This window comes from Peromyscus californicus, unplaced genomic scaffold (genome assembly GCF_007827085.1).
Source record: "Peromyscus californicus insignis strain IS unplaced genomic scaffold, ASM782708v3 Scaffold_4__1_contigs__length_199733344, whole genome shotgun sequence".
Lineage (NCBI taxonomy): Eukaryota > Metazoa > Chordata > Mammalia > Rodentia > Cricetidae > Peromyscus > Peromyscus californicus.
Genome location: NW_026294562.1, coordinates 157,111,629 through 157,133,496, shown reverse-complemented (window position 1 = coordinate 157,133,496; position 21,868 = coordinate 157,111,629). Strand labels below are relative to the sequence as shown.

At 46.5% G+C, this 21,868-nt stretch overlaps 1 protein-coding gene across 3 annotated transcripts in view; it reads left to right on the top strand.

Moving 5' to 3' along the window:
• Positions 1-21,034, top strand: part of Tshz3 (teashirt zinc finger homeobox 3) — a 73,660-nt gene extending 52,626 nt beyond the window's left edge. For all 3 annotated transcript variants that reach the window (XM_052714722.1, XM_052714723.1, XM_052714724.1), the window contains exon 2: positions 16,110-21,034. In XM_052714722.1, coding sequence (XP_052570682.1) covers positions 16,110-19,318 — 3,209 coding nt within the window. In that variant the 3' untranslated portion in view covers positions 19,319-21,034. The remainder of the gene's footprint in view (positions 1-16,109) is intronic.
• Positions 21,035-21,868: the final 834 nt, after the last annotated feature.

Here is a 21,868-nt window from a genome sequence, read left to right as displayed (position 1 = left end):
AATGCTTTCGAGCCACAGGAGCAAAGGCCCAGTGTGACATTCTGTATGTATGGGAAGCATAAAGTCACAAGAACATGCCAAGATGCCCAAGGTCCCTGAGTACCACCCAGGCAGTGGTAGGTTATGGAGGTTGCCATTGAAACTCCATACAGCTCTGTTCCTAGTGCAAGTCATGTGACCCAAAGTTGTCTAGGGGAATGCCTCCTGATGTAGGTCTTAGTGAAGCATTCTGCCATTGAGCCACACCCAGCTGTCCATTGATGGGTTCTAGGCAATGGTTATGCCACTGAGCCATATCTCTAGCCCCTCACTGGAGATGATTCTAGCCAAGAGATCTACCACTGAGTCATGTCTTTAGCCCCTCACTGGAAATTCTAAGTAAATGTTTTGCCATTGGCTCACATCTCCTGCCTCTCACCAGTGTCTTCTAGGCAAGTAGTGTGCCACAGAGCCACATCCCCCAACCTCTGTGGGATTTCTCCCTGGTGCTATAATAGTTTTTTTCACTGCTGTATAATAGTCTGTCATGGTGATATGCCCCTCCTACTCTTGATGAAGTTCCTTCCAGTTTCTTGCAGTTTATGATGAAGCTTCCTAAAGAATGTCATGGGCTAGTTCACCATGTGCCAGATATGTGTACTTCTGCTGGGGATACATCTGGGCATGGACTTGCTGGATGACTGAGTACATATTTATGTAACTTTCTAAACAATGTCCCACATTTTTGCCAAGTGCTCGGGATAAATTGTACTTCTGCAACTAAGTCACAGAGTTCTATTTTTCTGTCTCCCCAAATGCTTTATCACCTTATCCTGTCTTTCCACTATATTCCATGTATGCATATGTCATGCTATTAGCTTGTTTGTTCACTTAGGGTTGCCTTAGAAATGTTGATAATGCCAGGCAGTGGTGGCACATGCCTTTAATCCCAGCAGAGGCCAATCTACAAAGTGATTTCCAGGACAGCTAGAGCTATACAGAGAAATCCTGTCTCAAAAAACAAAACAAAACAAAATGTTGATAAATGACCCTAAGACCTAAATGGCTGCCCTCTTTTGCCCATGCACAAGGGTTTCCGTGCTGCAGATTCCTAGATGAATCAGAGCACAAATGCTTCTAGTCTTGATATGTAATTCACAATGCCCTCCACACAAAGGCTACGGTGGGAAAGCATGTTCCAGTGAGGCCAAACTGGTGTTAGTGTTTACTTCCTCTCCTCCTGCTCCTTTCCTTTCTTCACCACTCCTTCCTCCTCTCCCCTTCTCTTCCTTCCTCTCCTCTTCCTCCTCTTCATCATCTTCCCTTTCCCCCACCCTTCCATAAAGTATGGACAGTTCCTGAGTTAGGAAACACCTAACTTAAACTAAATAAATATTAATCTAAATTTTTGAGGCAGGATATTTTTTTAAAAAAATACACTGCAATGCACCAACCAGTGGGTATTATTTATACACTGACTTGGAGATACTCATTTTATTGAGTAAAAAGGAGGTTAGTATATACATGTTAATAAAAATTGCAAATGATTTGGAACTATGAAACCTTGCTTTGGTTTCTTTAAACTAGCTAGGAAGATTTCATTATGATCCATACAAGTAGTGGTCTCAAGTGAGACTTGCTTAAGTGCTGACTGAGTACTGACTGGGTGCTGACTGAGTACTGACTGGGTGCTGGCTGAGTGCTGAGTGAGGAGAATGGTGTTGACCAGGTGCCCAATGAGGTCTGACTGGGTGCTAGATTATTGCTTAGTGCTCTCTACATATTATGCGTGCTAGGTAAGTATAGGGTAAAATCTAGGTGAGTCTGATTAGTACAGATTTGACCAGGGCTGGTTGAGTATTGGCTGAGCACTAGGTAAGGGCCAGCTGAGTACTAGATCACAGCTAAGTGAAGGTAGTTAATACTGAACCATGGCTGACTGAGGACTTGGTCAGGGCTGCCTAATCCTTGCTCAGCGTTAGCTACCATGCTTATGTTTGATGGAGAGAGAGAGCAGAGCTGGGCTTCTCTGGAGTCATAGTAAGCGCGTTCCCTTCAGAGTTTTTATCTGGTTATAAGATGAGGACTCATGAGATACACTTGTATTTTTGACTTTCTGCTCTGTTAAATGGGAGCAGAGCCCCATGAAGAGGTGTCCAGAAGGACAGGGGTACTCCTAGATCCTCTGTCCGACACTCCACAGTAATCCAGGAAATAGAAACTTCTGCTCAAGGTGGCTCTTGGTTTATGGTCACCATCAGCAGAACTATTTGAAATCCACCTGAAGTCACTAAGAATGGTTAGAATGCCAGGTGGTAAGAATGGCACAGACATAAGAAGTTCTTTTATGGAGAGACACAATTCATGCACTGTAACTCTGAGAGGTCAGTACCAAGAGAAATGCACAGAAATCATGCTGATGATAATTCCCTGTCTTATGAGAATTTAGAGTGTAGAGAGGACTTCCCATCCATTGTATCATCCCTGAGATTAAAGGAGGTCACTTCCAGAAAGAAGGGAGAAATGACTTTCTAGGGGCTGTGGAATGATCTGGATCTTCGAGAACAGGTAGACAGGTGGGAGAACATGAAAAGATCAACATTATATGTAAAGTGTAAGAAACAGCACAAGGCAAGGCAAGGCCAAGGAACATTATCAGATTGTAGCATGAGTCTGGAGTGGAGCAGTGGAAGACAAAAACTGGAAGATGACTGTGCTTCTAGTTCAGCCCCTGCCTAGAATCCCCCAGTGAGGGGTTGGGGGTGTGGCTCAGTGGTAGAGCCCCTGCCTAGAATCCCCCAGTGAGGGGCTGGGGGTGTGACTCAGTGGTAGAGCCCCTGTCTAGAATCCCCCAGTGAGGGGCTGGGAGTGTGGCTCAGTGGTAGAGCCCCTGCCTAGAATCCCCCAGTGAGGGGTTGGAGGTGTGGCTCAGTGGAAGAACACCTGCCTAGAATCCCCCAATGGGGGGCCAAGGGTGTGACTCAGTGGTAGAGCTCCTGCCTAGAATTCCCCAGTGAGGGGCTGGGGTGTGTGGCTCAGTGGTAGAACACCTGCCTAGAATCCCCAAGTGAGGGGTTGGGGTGTGGCTCAGTGGTAGAGCACCTTCCTAGAGTGAGGGTCTGGGGATGTGGCCCAATGCAGAGCACAATGCCCTATGTTCCAGACCTAGAAGAAAGAAAAAGAAAACTTCTAAGTTGTAACATGGAACTTGATTATATGGAACTCTAAATTTCAAACCAAGATACTTGTACTGTTAATATACTCCTTTAATGCCCCTGTGGTCTGTGTAACAAAGGCCATCTTGATCATGTAAAAAAATAAATAAATAAAGGCTGTGACTCTGACACATTCATTTTAATAGGTTCTTATTCCTAATGTAAGCATTTGCAGTATTTGATTGTGTCCATTACATGTTGGATGGATGGATGGATGCATAAGTGGGTGGATGGATGAATGGACAGATGGGTGAATAAATAGGATCAACAGATGATAGTAGATAGATGGATTGATAGGTGAATTAATAAAAGGGAGTGGATGAATAGGTGAGTGAATGTGTGAGTAGACAAATGTGTGGCATAAATCAGTTGCCTTCTTTTCCATGTAAATCTTAATTCCTGCTTGCTGCGAGCCATCCGTTTACCGTTTTTATAGACTCGACCTTAGATGTTAGAAGGAAAAGCCAGTGAGTCCCAGTGAGAGTGGAATTGTACACATATAACCACTTTGAAAATGCCCATTTCAAGGACTGGCTCCCAAGTCCCCAACCCATTGCCCAGTTGCCAGCTGTGCTTTTCTTGAGATTTAAGACTGTCAACTGTGTAGGCAGTTGAGCTGCCTTATTGAAGACTACAGGTTACTCATGAAACACACTCTGTTTTGCCTCCACAGGCTGCCATACGCCAACTGCAGGTGTGTGGAACACAGAGTCTTGATTAACGTTGACCACTTGGTGTGCAGCAGCAGAAGTCCAACCATCCATAAAAATCCACCCAGCTTCTATTCCACCAAGAAGAGAGAATTCTTTCTTAATGTGAAGTTGCCCTAAGTGGTTGGCTCCATCATGTTAGGGGTCACCTCCTTGCTCATGGAATAGAGGTAGAGGGATGTAGGAGTAGGGCTGAGAATTTGTGGTTTTGATTTTACTCTAGGAGAGAAGAAATGTGAAACTACATTGAGCTCAGAAAAAGGCAGTGTGGAAGGCCAGCAGGAATTTTCATCTCTCTGTCCATTCTTGCCACAGCTTATCCTGACACCAGGAGCCATATAAGCTGGTAGACCATCACTGGCCACCAGGTTTAACCAAATGGCATCAACCAGACCCCTCCCCCCACTGCAGGTTGGTTACATTCATGGCTCCGCTGTGTCAAGTGTATTAAAGTGTTACTGTGGGACCCAGAGGTAAGGATAGAGACACCTTAGCCAAATGTCATGGCATACCACTGTTGGTTAGATGATTGGATAGAGGGTGGGCTTGACGCCAAAGACAAAGCTAACTCAGATGGTTCCTAAACTGGCTGTTCATTCACTGCCCTTTATCTAAAGATTTGCCAAAGGTAACTGTAGAAGCACATAGAAGATCCTTGTCTCTTTTTGAGGTGGGCAAGCTGCTTTCCCTTTTGGATCTTGGAAAACCTCCAAGCTGCCAGGCCTCCTCTTACTCCTAGTTCTGTGCCTTAGAAGGGGAGGAAGGCCGTTCTGAGCAGGGACCTCTGATGCTGCCACTGTGGCAAGAATCTAGAGATACAAGCCCTGCATATGACTGCAGCTCTCCTGTTTTCATGTTGAAATATTATTTTAAAGGACTTTAATGTGTATTAATTATCCAAAATAATAGATTCCTCTGTGACATTTTCATGTGTCTATATAATGTACTCTGATCATATCCATCCTCTCTTGTCCCTCCTCCCCCATTCTTACTGATTACTTTCCTCTTCCCTGACTCTTCATCTTCTACTTTCTTCTCTGCCTCTCTCCTCTTACAGTCTAGATTCTCCATTTGAGAGAAAACATGCAGTACTTGTCTTTTTCAGTCTGGCTTATATCACTTAGCACGGTGATCTCTGGTTCCATATACTTTCCTGGAAATGACCCAATTTCCTTCTTTGTGCCTGAATAATACTCCTCTCTGTATATATACACCATATTCCTTTCTCCATGCACCCACTGGAAGGCCCCTAGGCTGATTCCCCAACTTGGAATTGTGAGAAGAGCCTCATTCAGCACAGATGATCAGGTGCCTCTGTAGTTTGCTGACTTAGATGCCTCTGGAGATACTCAGGAGCTAGCCTCTTATTTTCTGCCATATCTGGAGGGGAGCAGCACCAGGTCTGGAGCAGCGGGGAGTTTCCCCCATGGAAAAGTGTCTTTTGAGGAGAGGTGTCCTTGCTCTACTAAGCAGCAGTGGACTGTAATGACTGCAACAGCCTCCCATTACCCTGGCTGTGCCGGAGTGACATGGCCTTACACACACCACCTTCCCTTGCCAATCAAGTAATGTTCTGCTTTTCTTGGCCTGGAAGCAGTCCTGCTCTGTTAACACAGTGGTCCCCAACCGAATGAGCCTCCGCCGTGCACATTACATCAAATTAACATGTATGAAATTAATATTCCTGACCTTGCTAGTGGGGAGAACCATCAATCTAAGGGAGGTTGTCATCTCAGTGTGGCCAGCCTTCTGGAGAAGGCCTCTCGATTATAACTCAGCCACGTGCCCTTCCCTGTAAAGTCAGGCCATGCCCTTCCCTCAGGCCTGGCTTGGGACCCTGGGATTTTCTCCTGTTTTCTGGGGACCTCCACACTGAGTGTCAATGCTTGCAAGACCCCTGGTCCTCCTGATATCTTCCCTTTGTCTTAAGTGGTCATGGTGACTTCCATTATTCTTAACAGCTTCTAGGTGTCTTTATGTGACTCTAGGTGTCCAGGTAGATGAACAGAGAATACCCATGGTTTCTGTTGAACTGTGACCTCCTTGGTCCAAGCATAAACTCTCATTCTCCAGAACAATTTGTTTTTCTCTCCATTTCATATTTATTAACCAGTCAAATAGCCAACATGTAGCCGCATCCCCTTGGTGTTACATGTTTAGCCAGGCCCACTTCTGCTATATCCCTTGATTTCTTTTGGCCACCTCTTCACTCTCTATTTATCCCCCCCAGTGCTGGGGATTCCTGCACATTAGGCTAGGTCTCTACCACTGAGCCGTGCCACTAATCCCTTATTGGTGAATCCTAGGTAAGGATTCTATTCCTGAGTCACATCCCCAGCCCCTCTCAGAAGGATTCTAGGCAGGTGCTCTCCATTGAGCCATGCCCCAAATTCCTCACTGGGAGATTCTAAGCAGGGGTTGTACCACTGAGCCACGCTCCCAGCCCTTCACTGGGGGATTCAAGGCAAGTGCTCTACCACTGAGCCTCACCCCTAGCCCTATTCCCTTTCACTCTTGATCTTTGAGCCCTCTCCCAGTCAGCAGACAGAAAGAGATCCCTTTGTCTTAAGTGTCAAGAGCCTGGGGTTGCCGGGGTGTAGGGTGGGGTGGGGTGTATGTGTCGGTGTTTGGCCAATGTTAACCTAGCACTGAATGCTAGCTCTTGCCTCTTCATATCTCCAAAGCTCTTGGGTCTGGGCTCTTCAGACATCTGAGGAGAGTTCTTAAGTCCTGAATCAGCCTGCAGTAGATATTTACCTGCAGTAGGTAAATGCTGTGATTCCCACCCCGCACCCTGAGGGGGGATCATCATGAAGAATGCAACACTCTTATGCAGTAGAACCCCATGTAAAAATAACTCAGAGGGCACACAGCCTCCAGTACTTAGAGCAATCTTCACAAGGCATAAATTCTTGCATCAGCTCCATCTGTCCATCTTTGTGCTCATGGTTAGATTTAGGTGGGAGTTTCTGAGGACTTTGAACTTTTTAACCCCCCCCCCCAGAGATGACTCAAGGTAGGAAGTAATCTGACAAGGGATCTGGACTCAGCTTACAGGATGCAGTCTGACTGGCAGCTGGGGACTGAGGGGACAGGTCTAGGTGTCCAAAGTGCCTTCTTGAAGCACTGACTGACCTCTTGCTGAGAAAGTACTAGCAATTCTCTGGCAGTACCCAAGCAGTATTTCTATTGGGTAGAGCTGAACTTGGCCACTGTGATAGCCTCTTCCTTGCTGGAAGTCCCACAGATGGGCTGGAGTCATTGGAAAACACATGTGAGGTCAAATGTAGTAGGCTTCAGCATGAGGTCAACTCTAGTAGGCTTCACTGCCTCCTTCCTTGTCCTTCAGTTCTCTGCCTTCCTTCCCCATGGCCTTCATCTTAAGGCTTCCCTGGAAAGGCAGCAAGGCCTGAGTGGTGGCTTTGAGAGATCCATTCAAGGCCCCACAGGAGGGTGCTGAGCCCAGAGCTGGTCCAGGACCAAGCTGGTCCTGGACACTTCCATGGAAAGCAAACCCCTGTGCAGTTGGTACACTGCACTTGAAGAGGCCCATTAGCTTGGGAAAGCACCTAGGTTCATGCATCATTGAGTCTTTCGTGGGACCCAGGAGATGACTTTGGACAATTTGATGTCCATTCTGCTTGCTCTCTCTTGTTCATGATGAAGAATATGCACCTCAGAGACTAGAAGGCAGCCAGCCTGGGGCAGAATACGTGCTAAAAGCCAGGTCTACATTGCTGTGACTTGGCACAGTTTCATAGAAGAAAATGCAGTGTAGAAATGCCAGCAGTATTGGCTGATCCTCTCCAGGTCCAGGCTTTTGAACATTTCTCTCACATATTTCCTGGAGCTCTACTCTGATGTGAGCCCCTGGGAGAGGTGTCCCTGTAGGCAGTCAGTAGTGATTCAGACACCTACTGATGACATTGGCATCTTTGCTTGCCCATTCACTACTTCCTCTAACAGTAGGACTTAGAGACTCATGGAGGCTTTAACATTGCTTTTAAGTTTGATCTGTGATCCATGACACAGACTTATGTATATGAGTCACAAAGAGCCCAATAGCTGTCCAATTTTAGGCATGTCCCTGGCATCTTCTGAACAGTTCCATGTCTCCAATATGACCACAGAAGAAGCTAGGTTTTTTGAGGCCACTGTGGCCTCCTCTACCCCCACGAGATATCAGAATGCCTTCTTTGCTCAGGATGGCATAGGTAAATCTCTGAGGATTTCTTTCCACTTCCCTAGTACTGCCTAGCACATGCTAGGGAAATGTGTACTATCTAGCTACATCCCCTACTGTCTTTGCCCTATTTAATTTGAGACAGGTTCTCATTGAATTTCCCCAGGCTAGCCTTGAACTCATTCTGTGGTTCAAGCAGGACTATAGTTGAACTCCTCCTGCCTTGACCTCAGGAGTACCTCCAGAGTTGTGCCTCCACACTTGGCTTCTGCTTCTCTGTTGCTGTGGTCATCAGTCTACCGAGTGGTCAACCCTTAACTGGTCACGCCTTTAAGGAGGAAAACTGGGAACTCATAGAAGATGGACAAAAAGATCACCAACCTTGGAATTGACCCCTGGTTCTCTCTTGGGGCCTCATTTCCATGGCCACCTTAATGGCTACCCTTGTAGCCACTTCTGTGTACACCAGAATTCCAAACTCCTGGCCCATCACCATTTTACAGCCTTTTGTATTAAGGTGATCTCAAGCTTGCATCCTGTCTCATGTCCATCATGTCTTACTCCTTCCTGCCCTGACCGCCTCCAAGCCCACTCCATCTGCCTGGCCTGTCTTTCTTTCTTCACTTCATCTTCTCTTTGTTCCCCGCTTCACTCCCTCCTGAGCCTCTCAAGGCACTGACCTTGAGCTTCACCCTTGCATCCTTGTCATCAGCCCTGGGCAACGGTGTGGAGCAGATGCAATCTGAGCAGCCATGGGAACAGTTTGGAAGGCACTGTGTCCAGGTTCTCGAGTTCTAACTTCACAACCTATATGTCAGCCCTAAATATGCTCCCATGTACAGGGCAACTTTTAATCATTTCTAGGAACAAGGCACAGCCCTTTCCTCTCTTCCCAGCTGTACCCACCCCCGCCCACCTGTCTACCCACAGCTTTTGTGGCCTCAGTGCCCAGACCTAAGCTCTTGCCCCTTCACTTTGGGGTAAGCTCATTAACAATGTAATGAAGTAATTTCCACTTACCCAGAAAGAAATTCTAGTGTTCCTCAGCTTGCTATTTATATCTATATTATTTATATGAAGTACATTAATTTCCTTTTTACACAGAGGTAGAGTTTAGCCAAGGGTGATACATACTGTTGAGAGGATTCCTGCCTCTTTCCCTTCATATGGCTATGGTGGGCCTGCTCTTTACCCTTGGACACATCCACCAATCCTTCAGCCCTCCTGGATGAGAAGGGGTGGGGTCCTTGGAAGTATTACGCTCTGCATTCCAGCATACACTCACTCCCACACCCTTTTGGGATTGGGCTTTTTCACAGTCCAGACCCAGGGTCTGGGCCTTGGGGTCAGAAATAGCTCAGTTTAATTCTTTGAAAATCACGTTGAGGAAAAAAAAAAAAACCCTGCCAATTTCTTCATCCCTTCCCATGACCTTTGGAAAGATCAGAGGCAAGGAATGTGAGACCCTTCTGTCTGGTCCACATAGTAGACTGGGGCATTGTTTCCATTGTGGCTTGCCCTTCCAGGAGTGTGGGTAATTGGGTTTTAAAAGATGCTTACAAATGTAAGCCTCTTTCTCAGGAATGTTCTTTTACCTGTGTCCCATTTGGTTCCACTTGGCAGGGTTATACTGTTCAAGCTACCATTTAACCCAGCAGTCAAGTGCCTTGTGTCTTTCCACACTGTGTTTTTGCTTGTGGAATAGAGCAAATGGGAGTTGGATATGGGTCAGGAAACTGGCAAGGCAGCTTGACTACCCTCATGAAGAGAGGCCGTCAACCAAGTGACTTGGGAAAACATGAAATGCAGGTGCTCCATTCCCAAGTCAACCCCTTACTTGTAAGTCTCTGCCCACTCCTAAGTTTTTCTTTGCTTCTTGTATAGCAGTAGATAGTTGGGATGGAAGTCCCCTCACCCTCATAGTCCAGCTGCATCTGCTGTTGGAGCTGGCAGCAAAGTTCAGTCTTATGAAGCAGAAAGGCCTGATGATGCATCCGTGTCAGTCACACTCAGAGAGCAGATCCAGAAAGAACTTAGCATCATACCCTAGCATGTCTCCATCCTGGGACTGACTCGAATCTGGATCCACCTTAGCTAGTTAGCTACTGAGGGGGTTGGAAGAAGTCAACTGTAATGTTCCTTTGTGTCTCCTGTGGATAGAGGTTGAGTGACCACTGTGATCTGAGCCATGGTATGCAAATGATTTAAAGTTGTCCACCATAGATTTATAGATCTTTCCTGTGACAGTGTAAGAAGTGGTGGGGCCACTAGGAAGTTGGCTTAGAGGGAGGTCCTTAAGTTTGCCCTCAGGTCAAATTAGGTTTGTTCTTGTGGGATCTTGCATTAGTCCTTGTGGGAGTTGGTGCTGGAAGAGCACATGGCCCTGAGGTATTCTCTGCTGTCCTGTTCTAAGATGTGGCCTTTCCCTCCACCTAGATGTCTGTTATTTTGTCATGGAGCCCTTGCAAAGGCAGCAATGGACAGTTTGGATCCAAGACTTCTGAACCTATGAACTGAGCGCATCCTTTCCTTTATCGAATTAGCCATTCTTGGGTATTTTGTTAAATAACAGAAAACTCACTAACACAGCCAGACACTAGGGCCGTGTATTAGACATCTGGAACGGTGAGTTTGGGTTGTGTGGGCATGGTCCTGACCTCATGGAGTTGACATAGCACCTGGATACAGAGCAGTGATACAAGTGGGAACTGGGAGGGGGGGGGGGAAGCTGTCTGTTTCATCTCCCCCAGAGATGGGCTTCCACCTCATGTCTCCATCTTGGGAGGCAGCAGTGAGCAGGGGGGCAGTTAGGAATGAGAGATCCTGCCACATCCTAGAGGCCCAGAAAGCTGGAAGGAAACAAGAACAAAGTAGGGGGAGGTTCTTGGGGGCACTTTGAGGAATTTGGGCTTTTGTCTGAGGCCAGCAAGGAGCATTGAGAGTGTACTGCAGGTGAGATGTGAGCAGTCAGCTGTTTTGTTACAGTCCTGGTGGCTTCTGTTTCTACTAGATTGAAGGGTATGGAGTGAGGAGGAAGACATGCTGGTGTCTGCACCAGGATGGGAGGGGGCAGAGACATATCCAATCCTGTTACCAAGGCTGTTAATACCACTCCGTGCAGCTGGCAGTGACCTCAGGGTAACCTCTTCCCGCATGAGACCCATGCTGGCCTACTGTGAGTTGACTGGATGCAAGAATTCAGATAAGGGTGTGCATAAAGTTAAACAGCAATGGAAGAGTCAAATAAGTCTACAAGAGAATGACAGGACATTCTCAGGCTGTCCTTCCTGTCCTGTGTGGGGACAGCACCCGCATCAGAAAAACCTAATCTACACAGACAGTGACTGAAGCCACCAATGTCCTCTTCTGACTTACTGAATCCAGGGTATTATCTGTCCCAAGATCCAGAAGTAATTCTTCTGTGAAACCAGACTTTTCATGTTTGATTGCATCCAAAGAAGAAAAGACTGTGGCATGGCATAGTGGTCCAAGCCTGCAGTCCCAACACTGGGAGGCTGAGGATCCTGAGTTGGAGGCAGCTACAGAGCAAGAATCTAGCTTTAAAAAAGGAGGGGGTGGGGAAGGAAAGGACTGGAGAGATGGCTTAGCCATTAAGAACACTGACTGCTCTTCCAGAGGACCCAGGTTCAGCTCTCAACTCATAACCAACCCATAACTCTAGTTCCAGTGGATCCAATGCCCTCTTCTGGCCTCCACAGGCACAAGGTGTGAATGTGGTAGATAGACATACATGCAAGCAAAATAAAAAGTACACATAAAAAATAAAAATAAACAAAGTTTTAAAGAAGTGGAATGATTTTTTCCCTGCATATACAAGGCCCTGGGTTTGATGATCCCCAGCACGAAGGAAAAAATGGACTAGGTAAAGCCTGATATTTGATTTTCTTTTTAATTGTGTGTATATATGGGAGGGTGGATGGGTATGTATGTACACACGCAAGAGTGCAGATGCCCACAGAAGACAGAAGTGTCTGGATGTTCTTCTGAGTTGCCTGCTATGGGAACCAGAAACTGGACTCGGGTTCTCTTCAAGGGCAGTATTCACTGTTAACCACTGAGCTGTCTCTCCTGCCCTCAGATAGCATTTATGAAAATTCAGTTCTTAACTCTTTGCTCACAAAAGTCTTAAAACACAGAAATGGAGACAAGGACCTTACAGGTCACTGTAATGGTGCACCATATTATACACACAGGGAAACTGAGGCTGGGAGGGGAAAGGCTATTTCTCTTAGGACAGCAGCTTTCTTGTTTGCGGAGTGAGTGGATATTCTCACCCTTCAGCCCCTCTGCCACTCCTCTGACCTATTTCCACTCTTAAGTTTGTTTATTTGTTTGAGACAGGGTCCAAATAGAACAGGCTGACCTTGAACTCAGCATATTGCTGGGCTCTCAAGGTTTTAAACTCAATGATCAAGAGCATGTGACATCCTCAGAGGAGTGGATTGCACAACATAGCAATGCCTGTTCTCGGGCATCCATTATTATGTGGAGGAAGAATCCATGGTCAGTATCTTCGTCTTAGTCTCAGGAAATATTCCCCATTGTTGGGTCTGAACCCATTGGTCTTTTGCTAGGTAGTGAGTGAGGTTCCTGGCACAAAAGTGCATATAAGAACTCTTACAAGCCTGGACAAGGCTGGAGCTAAAGTGTGTGGGAGGCCAGATCTCCCAAGAACCCAGACCTTTCTGGCATAGGATCTTGTTCCTTTTTCTCAGGGCTGAATTTTGCTCCCATCAGGGAGTTTGGCCATGCTTTCTTTTCAATACTAATATCCTTCTCGTTCATCAGACTGATGATGCTCCGATACTATTGTCCATCTCAAAGAGCATATTAAGAGTGTGTTGGGGACCAGCCCATGGTAGGAGCTTGTCACATCAACAATGATGCATGTAAATAGGATTTCAAATGGCCACACATTCATCGAGGGCACGGGAGCCAGGCAAGTTCTAAAACAAATGCTCGTTTTCTCCATATCATTCATGTCCACTGTTGACTTCTCCTGGTTCCTGATGTCTTGCAATGACTATTTTCTGTGGACTATTTCCTCTCCCATTCTTAATTCCGTGCAAGCTCCAGAATAGAAGCAATGTCCCGGTGTGTGGTGTTCAGGCTTAAGATCGTGGCGCTGAAGTGCCTGTCCATGAGACAAGGACTTTGATTGCCACATTCATTCTTTTCTCACTGTTGGGACAGAATTTCCCAGCAGAAGCAATCTAAGGGAGGAAAGGTGTATTGGGCTGTTTTGGGGGGCTACCATTTCATCATGGTGGCAAGAATGGAGAGAGTCTGGCCACACTTTGCCAGGCAGGAAGCAGAATGCTAAAGCCAGAACTGAAACAGATCCTCACCTTCAAAGCCTGATCCCAGGAATCTACTCTGCTAACTAGGTTACAGTCTCAGGCCACAACTCCCTAAAACCAGCCAAGGACCAAGTTTTGAAGAGACATTAGTTTGTCAAGGGCATTGCACATTCAGGTCATAGCAGCATCTGTCCCCATCTGTGTCCCCAGCCTCCCCTTAGGTCCCTGGCAGCAACACAGGCAATGTGTCTTTCTCATCCCAGACCGCCCTGTAGAATCCCTCCTTAGTGCATGGGGCCACCCAGTGAGTTTCCAGAGACTGAAACCCAATGTTCCCTTTTTAGCTGCCCTCTGCAAGGATTGTAAGAGAAATTGCAGACCCATTCAACATCCCAGCCTCCACTGTGCTGTGTGACCAGCCCTCATCAGTTTGCCCCAGCCTAAGTGGACTCCTGAGAGACAGGGAGTCTTAAGCCAGGATAAGTCCAGGCAAATTGGAACACTTAGTCATTTGACTCCAGCCAGCCTCCCTCCAGGTTGGATCTCTGAAGTCACGCAGGAGTCAAGATTTCTAGAGTGTTCTGCAAATTGGAGAATGTTAAGAGGGAGATTGTTCTTTCCTCTTTCTGTTCTAATTCATGATTCACATTCTTCACTGCTTGTAGGAAGAATGTCCCTCAGGCTATGTGATGGTCCACTGAACTCCAACTCAGGGCCTGGTCTTAGATTCAAGACTCACCACAGCACCTCACACTGTGGCAGACCACAGCCACACACTTCTGCCAATTTCTTTTTCCTTTTTTCTTTTCGACACAGGCTCTCCCTATGTTTATCCAGACTGACCTAAAACTTGTGATCTTCCTGCCTCAGCCTCCTGAAAGCTAGGGTTGCTGACAGGTGTAGGCCACCACTCACGTTCTCCTGGATATTTCTAAAGGGTATCCTATGGCTCACACTCAAGGTTCTTGGTTCCTACGGTACATATAAAGAGAAGTGTCCCTTTCTCAAAGCTGGGACATGGTTCCCGTCCAAGATCCCATTACCACCGCCACTGGAGTTGCCTCCATGCAGTTCAGCTTAGAAGTTATGGCGGTCAGAACAAATGCAGATTTGATAGTGGTCAAATAGGAAGGTAGGGCATCTGTATAGGTTCCAAAGGATCAATTCCATTTTTTAAACTGTATTTTTCTGATGGGAAATTCACCTGAAGCACATCACTTCAGTTGTTGAATTCTATAAACAAGGCACCCCTCCCTTTTCTAAGAACTCTCTCTTTTTATCACCCTAGCAATTACCAGTGCCATATCACTGCCACTCCATCCATTTACCATTGGCCTTTTGAAAGCAGCTTGTGAAGATCTCCTCATGTAGCCCTGGCTGGCCTGCAACTCAGTGTATAGAGCAGGCTGACCCCAAACCCACCCTCTTGCCTCTGCCTCCCCAGTGCTGGAACTGCAAGTGTGTGCTACACACCCTGTATCCCTTGGTTCTTAGTTCCTGCTAGGAAACAAAATTACCCACCCCATTCCCTTTCTCCTTTAGCTTAAAGCTGCTGCTCACGCAGGGCTGGTCACATCACAGCATGCACACAACCACCAAGGTATAGAATAACCCAAGAATGGAAAAATCGTACCATGGCATCCCACTGGCACAGATGCTCCCAGGGCTCTGGGCCTCCCATGGGGGTTAGGGGTTCTTCTAGGACTCCTAGCTGCTGGGCTCTGCTGCCTACCTGCTCAGGAATGCCTGCTGGATTTCCACTCCCAGTACAAGGCCTCCAAAAAGACAGAATCCCTGTAGGATCCCCATGGAGCCTGTTCTGAGTAAATATTGACAAAGTAGTCTAAAGAGCAAACACTTTGACATTTGTAAGGTCCACCAGCAGGTCTTGTATATATTTATACAGCAGGAGTGAGCTCTGCATACCAATTTTCCTGAACCTGTTCTGCTCTAATTCCATACGATGATAGGTGTGTGGGGGTGGCTGAGCATGTGGGGAGCAGGGCCAGCACAGGGTTGTGGCCTCTCACCATCTTCTCTCCCAGCAACACTTCAGGCCCCATCCCTGGCAAGAAACTACTCTGGGCTTCTTTTAGATCTACTTTTCTAGGAAGAAGAAAAGAAGGAGAAAAGGCCACACTCCTTGGTTTTAATTTACTATAATTGATGAACTTTCTTTTTACTTGGTAAAAGTCTTATTGATGTTTTTGTACTTTATATTTATTAAAGACTGAGCCTCAAAAGTGTAATGAGTAAAAAAAAAGTGCTTGCTTAATTTAAATTGTAAGTCTGTCTGTTAAGAAATGCATTAGAGGTAGGAGAAGCATAAGACATATTAATTGACAGACAGGAACTGCTGTCTCTGAGGTTGATACAAGTAATTTATTACTTTAGAAGTGAATGCCACCTCCAGAATGTGCTTCATTAATTTCAAATTTAGTTTTAATTTCAAGCTGTTGCCCCTTGAGAAGAATAAGGTGGCAAATTATGTTTGAAGAGCAGATTTTTTTTTGCTCCAAAGAAACATCATATTTTAACTATTTAATTTTACAAATAAATGTGCCCATCTCATTTGCCGAATTCCCAAGAGCCAAGAACATATTCTAGGTATGATCAACATTGACTAATTTTTTTCTTTTTTCTCTCTCTTCCTCTTTGTTCTCACCTTCTGCTCTCTCATTCTCACCTGTGATCATGGCAGCCTATGTTTCCGATGAGTTAAAGGCAGCCGCCTTGGTAGAGGATGGCATAGAGCCTGAGGAGCAGGCGGCCGATGGAGAGCCCTCAGCCAAGTACATGTGTCCAGAGAAGGATCTCAGCAAGGCCTGCCCAAGCTACCAGAACTCACCAGCTGCTGAGTTTTCCAGCCACGAAATGGACAGCGAATCTCACATCAGTGAGACCAGTGACCGGATGGCTGACTTTGAAAGTAGCTCCATTAAGAATGAAGAGGAGACTAAGGAGGTCCCGGTGCCCCTGGAGGACACAACCGTGTCGGATAGCCTGGAGCAGATGAAGGCCGTGTACAACAACTTCCTGTCCAATTCCTACTGGTCCAACCTCAACCTGAACCTGCACCAGCCCTCCTCAGAGAACAACGGTGGCAGTAGCAGCAGCAGCAGCAGCAGCAGCAGCAGCAGCTGCGGCAGCGGGAGCTTTGACTGGCACCAGAGCGCTATGGCGAAGACCCTGCAGCAGGTGTCGCAGAACCGCATGTTGCCTGAGCCCAGCCTATTCAGCACCGTGCAGCTGTATCGCCAGAGCAGCAAGCTGTATGGCTCCATCTTCACCGGGGCCAGCAAGTTCCGTTGCAAAGACTGTAGCGCTGCCTATGACACCCTGGTGGAGCTGACGGTGCACATGAATGAGACAGGTCACTATCGCGATGACAACCATGAGACAGACAACAACAACCCCAAGCGCTGGTCCAAGCCTCGCAAGCGGTCTTTGTTGGAGATGGAAGGGAAGGAAGATGCTCAGAAGGTGCTGAAGTGCATGTACTGTGGCCACTCCTTTGAGTCTCTCCAAGACCTGAGTGTCCACATGATCAAAACTAAACACTACCAAAAAGTGCCTCTCAAGGAACCTGTCACACCTGTCACAGCCAAAATCATCCCTGCCGCTCGGAAGAAACCTTCGCTGGAGCTGGAGCTGCCTAGCTCCCCCGACTCCACAGGTGGAACCCCCAAAGCTACCCTGTCTGATACCAGTGATGCTCTGCAGAAGAACTCCAATCCTTACATCACGCCAAATAACCGGTACGGCCACCAGAATGGGGCCAGCTATGCATGGCACTTTGAGGCCCGAAAGTCCCAGATCCTCAAATGCATGGAGTGTGGAAGCTCCCATGACACACTCCAGGAGCTCACAGCCCACATGATGGTCACTGGTCACTTTATCAAGGTCACAAACTCAGCCATGAAGAAGGGGAAGCCCATCATGGAGACACCCGTCACGCCTACCATCACCACATTGCTGGATGAGAAGGTACAGTCCGTGCCACTGGCAGCCACCACATTCACATCTCCCTCCAATACACCTGCGAGTGTCTCCCCGAAGCTGACCGTGGAAGTCAAAAAGGAAGTGGACAAGGAGAAAGTAGTCATGGATGAGAAACCTAAGGAGAAAGAGAAGACCAGTGAGGAGGAGGAGAAGTATGACATTTCTTCCAAGTACCACTATTTGACTGAAAATGACTTAGAAGAGAGCCCTAAAGGGGGGCTAGATATCCTGAAATCCCTCGAAAACACAGTGACATCAGCCATTAACAAGGCTCAGAATGGCACTCCCAGCTGGGGGGGTTACCCCAGCATCCACGCCGCCTACCAGCTCCCCAACATGATGAAGTTGTCCCTGGGTTCCTCAGGGAAGAGCACACCCCTGAAACCCATATTTGGCAACAGTGAAATCGTGTCTCCTACAAAAACCCAGACCCTGGTCTCTCCGCCCAGCAGCCAGACCTCCCCCATGCCCAAGACAAACTTTCACGCCATGGAAGAACTGGTGAAAAAAGTCACTGAGAAAGTTGCCAAAGTTGAGGAGAAAATGAAAGAACCCGAAGGCAAGCTGTCACCACCCAAGCGGGCCACGCCGTCCCCTTGCAGCAGTGAGCAGAGTGAGCCCATTAAGATGGAAGCCTCTGGTGATGGTGGCTTCAAAAGCCAGGAGAACAGCCCCAGCCCGCCAAGAGATGGGTGCAAGGAGGGGAGCCCTGCTGCAGAGCCGGTGGAGAACGGTAAGGAGCTGGTGAAGCCCCTGAGCGGAGGGCTCAGCGGGAGCACAGCCATCATCACGGACCACCCACCAGAGCAGCCTTTTGTGAACCCCCTGAGTGCCCTGCAGTCAGTCATGAATATCCACTTGGGCAAAGCCGCCAAGCCCTCCCTGCCTGCCCTGGACCCCATGAGCATGCTTTTCAAGATGAGCAACAGTCTAGCCGAGAAGGCAGCCGTGGCCACCCCACCACCCCTTCAGGCCAAGAAGGCGGACCATCTGGACCGCTATTTCTACCACGTCAACAATGACCAGCCCATAGACTTGACGAAAGGAAAGAGTGACAAAGGTTGCTCCTTAGGTTCAGGGCTTTTGTCCCCCACATCCACATCCCCAGCAACTTCCTCATCTACAGTGACAACAGCAAAGACATCTGCCGTCGTATCATTCATGTCAAACTCGCCACTGCGCGAGAATGCCTTGTCAGATATATCCGATATGTTGAAGAACTTGACAGAGAGCCACACGTCAAAATCCTCCACTCCTTCCAGCATCTCTGAGAAGTCTGACATTGACGGGGCCACCCTGGAAGAGGCCGAGGAATCGACTCCAGCACAGAAGAGGAAAGGCCGCCAGTCAAACTGGAATCCTCAGCACCTGCTGATCCTGCAGGCCCAGTTTGCAGCCAGCCTCCGGCAGACATCAGAAGGGAAGTACATCATGTCAGATCTGAGCCCCCAGGAGCGCATGCACATCTCGAGGTTCACCGGGCTCTCCATGACCACCATCAGCCACTGGCTGGCCAACGTGAAGTACCAACTTCGGAGGACAGGTGGAACAAAGTTCCTCAAAAACTTGGACACTGGCCACCCTGTGTTCTTTTGTAACGACTGTGCGTCACAAATCAGGACTCCTTCCACATACATCAGCCACCTAGAGTCACACCTGGGCTTCCGGCTACGGGACTTATCGAAATTATCCACTGAACAGATTAACAATCAAATAGCACAAACCAAGTCGCCATCAGAAAAATTGGTGACATCCTCCCCGGAGGAGGACCTGGGGACCTCCTATCAGTGCAAGCTTTGCAATCGGACCTTTGCAAGCAAGCACGCTGTTAAACTTCACCTTAGCAAAACTCACGGGAAGTCGCCAGAAGACCACCTTCTGTTCGTTTCTGAGCTGGAGAAGCAGTAGCGTTTGCTGCAGGGTGGAAATGACTGGAGAGAAATGCTGAAGGCACCTTAAAGCCCCTCTGTCTTGTTCTTGGCACATGTTCTTACGTTAACTGCAGAGGATCATTCTGGGCTGGACTGTTTGGTATAACTGTACAGTGTTTAATAGAGAGGTGCATATAATCAGCTGTTGTTACTGGTAAAATAACGAAGGTTAAAACGCAGTGCTAAGTGTTTGAAACTTTGTGTAAATGGGATTTAATTGTGAGCATCCCCTCGATGCTTCAAGCTGCATGCATTAACAGACAGTTTAATTAAGCATTTATAACGAAACCAGGCACACTTTTTCCATGAAACTTGGGTGTGCTGGCATTTCTCACCCTTTCATCTTTAGCCCTCTGAGTACTACGAAGCACTTTTGCATTAATTTGGTTAAAAAAAAGATAATAATAAAACAAAATAATAATGAATAATAATAATGTATGAAACTCTGTTTTTAAACTCCTTACCAGCTTAGTTATAAGGAATAATAGGAACCTCCATTTATGCAGGTCTGCAGGGGTATAACACGCCTTGAAATTTAAAAGAATATTATTTTCACATTGAAACATAGATGTATATATTGTATAGATTTCAAACTCTTATGGAAAATGTGACTGGTTAAATGACCCTTTCTTTCTTGCATTTATAACAAGTGTTTTATGTACCTGCTATACTCTGGGCACAAGCCATGCCTCTGTATAGTGTATATTTCCTTATCTTTTTCTTTTTTTTAAGGTTTATGTTTTTTTTTACATGCAAACGTTGTAAATTATACAGAAAATTCCACAGATAGCATTTATAAAATATACAGAAGCATTATCTCAAAGCAAGGTATGATGTTTGTTTTGCTATACGGCACATCTATATTGATAGAGGGTTCATGTTTAAATTATACATATTTATTAGCATTCTATTATCATTTGTTTTGAGGCCAGGAAATCCATCCCTGGCAGGCATCATAACTATTTTGCACATGGTTCTTAAAGGTATTTATTAGAAATTAAAGGATGCTCAAAGTAAACTCAGTGCTCAAAGGGTTAAGTCTATTCGAAAAGGAAAAAAAAAATTAAAAAAACCCCAACAACTTGTACTGTATTTCCTGAACATTGATAAAGCCTTTAAAATGTTTGTACTGTAATCCTTTGCTTAAAAGTCATGAGGCGTTCTGTGGGACAACCACTTTCACTTATTTATAAGCCCTCTTGGTTGCTAGTTCATAATGTGGGATGCTTTTTTTCTTTCTTTCTTTCTCTCTCTCTCTCCCTCCCTTTCTCTCTCTCTCTTTTTTTTTTAATTTCAATCGGTAACTTTGTTTTGTTCTTCCTAATTATTCTTCCAAGTTCCCACACTGCAGTTTTATCTTTAGGCTTATGGAAGGTAACCCGTGGTTACCAGCTCTCCAAGCCGTTCTGTTCTTCTCCATTTCTGGCAGTTAATTTGCAGAAATAACTGACAGCTGACACCATACGAGAACCTATGTATAAAATATTGGCATGTAAACACCACAGACACCGTGACACACTCTGTGCCCTGTTTTGTTGTTGACAATGGCACACCATGATGTGACTCTTCATATAACCCTTTTTTTCTACGGCAGCATTAAAATTGTCTTTTTGCTATAATTTTGTGTTGCGTTCACAATTATGTCTGAGATGTGCTACGACTAACGAGCACATTAAAATTAAATTGTATGCGATCTGTTTATGACTGACTTGGTTGCTGTGTCTGCCAGGTGCTGGCAGTTGGAGGCTGCGCGTAAATCAGGGGAGTTTTCGTGAACTTTGGTGTTTATAAGGAAATAGAGGAGGCTTATGTAGCATTTTCCCCCAGAATAAAAATGGGAAAGAAAGGAGAGATGCATATGAGGCTAGAACCCCGTGGGCAAGGCCTGTCATAATAAAATCTCCAGGGTCAGAGCATTCTCCTGGGCGGGTCTGGTCTCCCTTCTGCAAGCCCTATAGTGTTCCCAGGCTGAGGGGGGAGGTCTTTAGGGGATTACACCTGATAGCCTATTCTTGGTAACTTAAGATTTTCAAAGAGCAGGAAGTAGAGAAGAGACAGGCATTTGGACTTTGGGGGTCACCTGTTCTTCTCAAGTTAAAGCAGCCAGAGATAACCAGGTGGGGCAGGGGCGGGGGGGGGGGGGGGGGGGGGCGAGGGTAGGAAGGAAGCATTTATATGATAATCACAAGCTTTTATTGGCCCTGGTAAATCACTCCAACAAAACGCTGAGAGCATCATGTAAAACTGTAAAATACCTTTATTACTATATTCAAACTAGTCTTGCAGTTAGGCAGAATCGGAGCTCCTAACCTAGAATTATACAAATGAGAAATGTGATATATCCATGTAATACATAAAACACCTCAACTTGAAGGAAAAAAAGATACTCTTTTATTAAAAATTTAAATTAAGCCCTTTCAAAAATGTTCGGCAACACGCCCACGGGTTTTCCTGCTGCTCCCCACCCCTTTTCGTCAAGACAAGTCCAAATGTGCCATCTACTCTATTTTCTCTCGGCAATCCATCT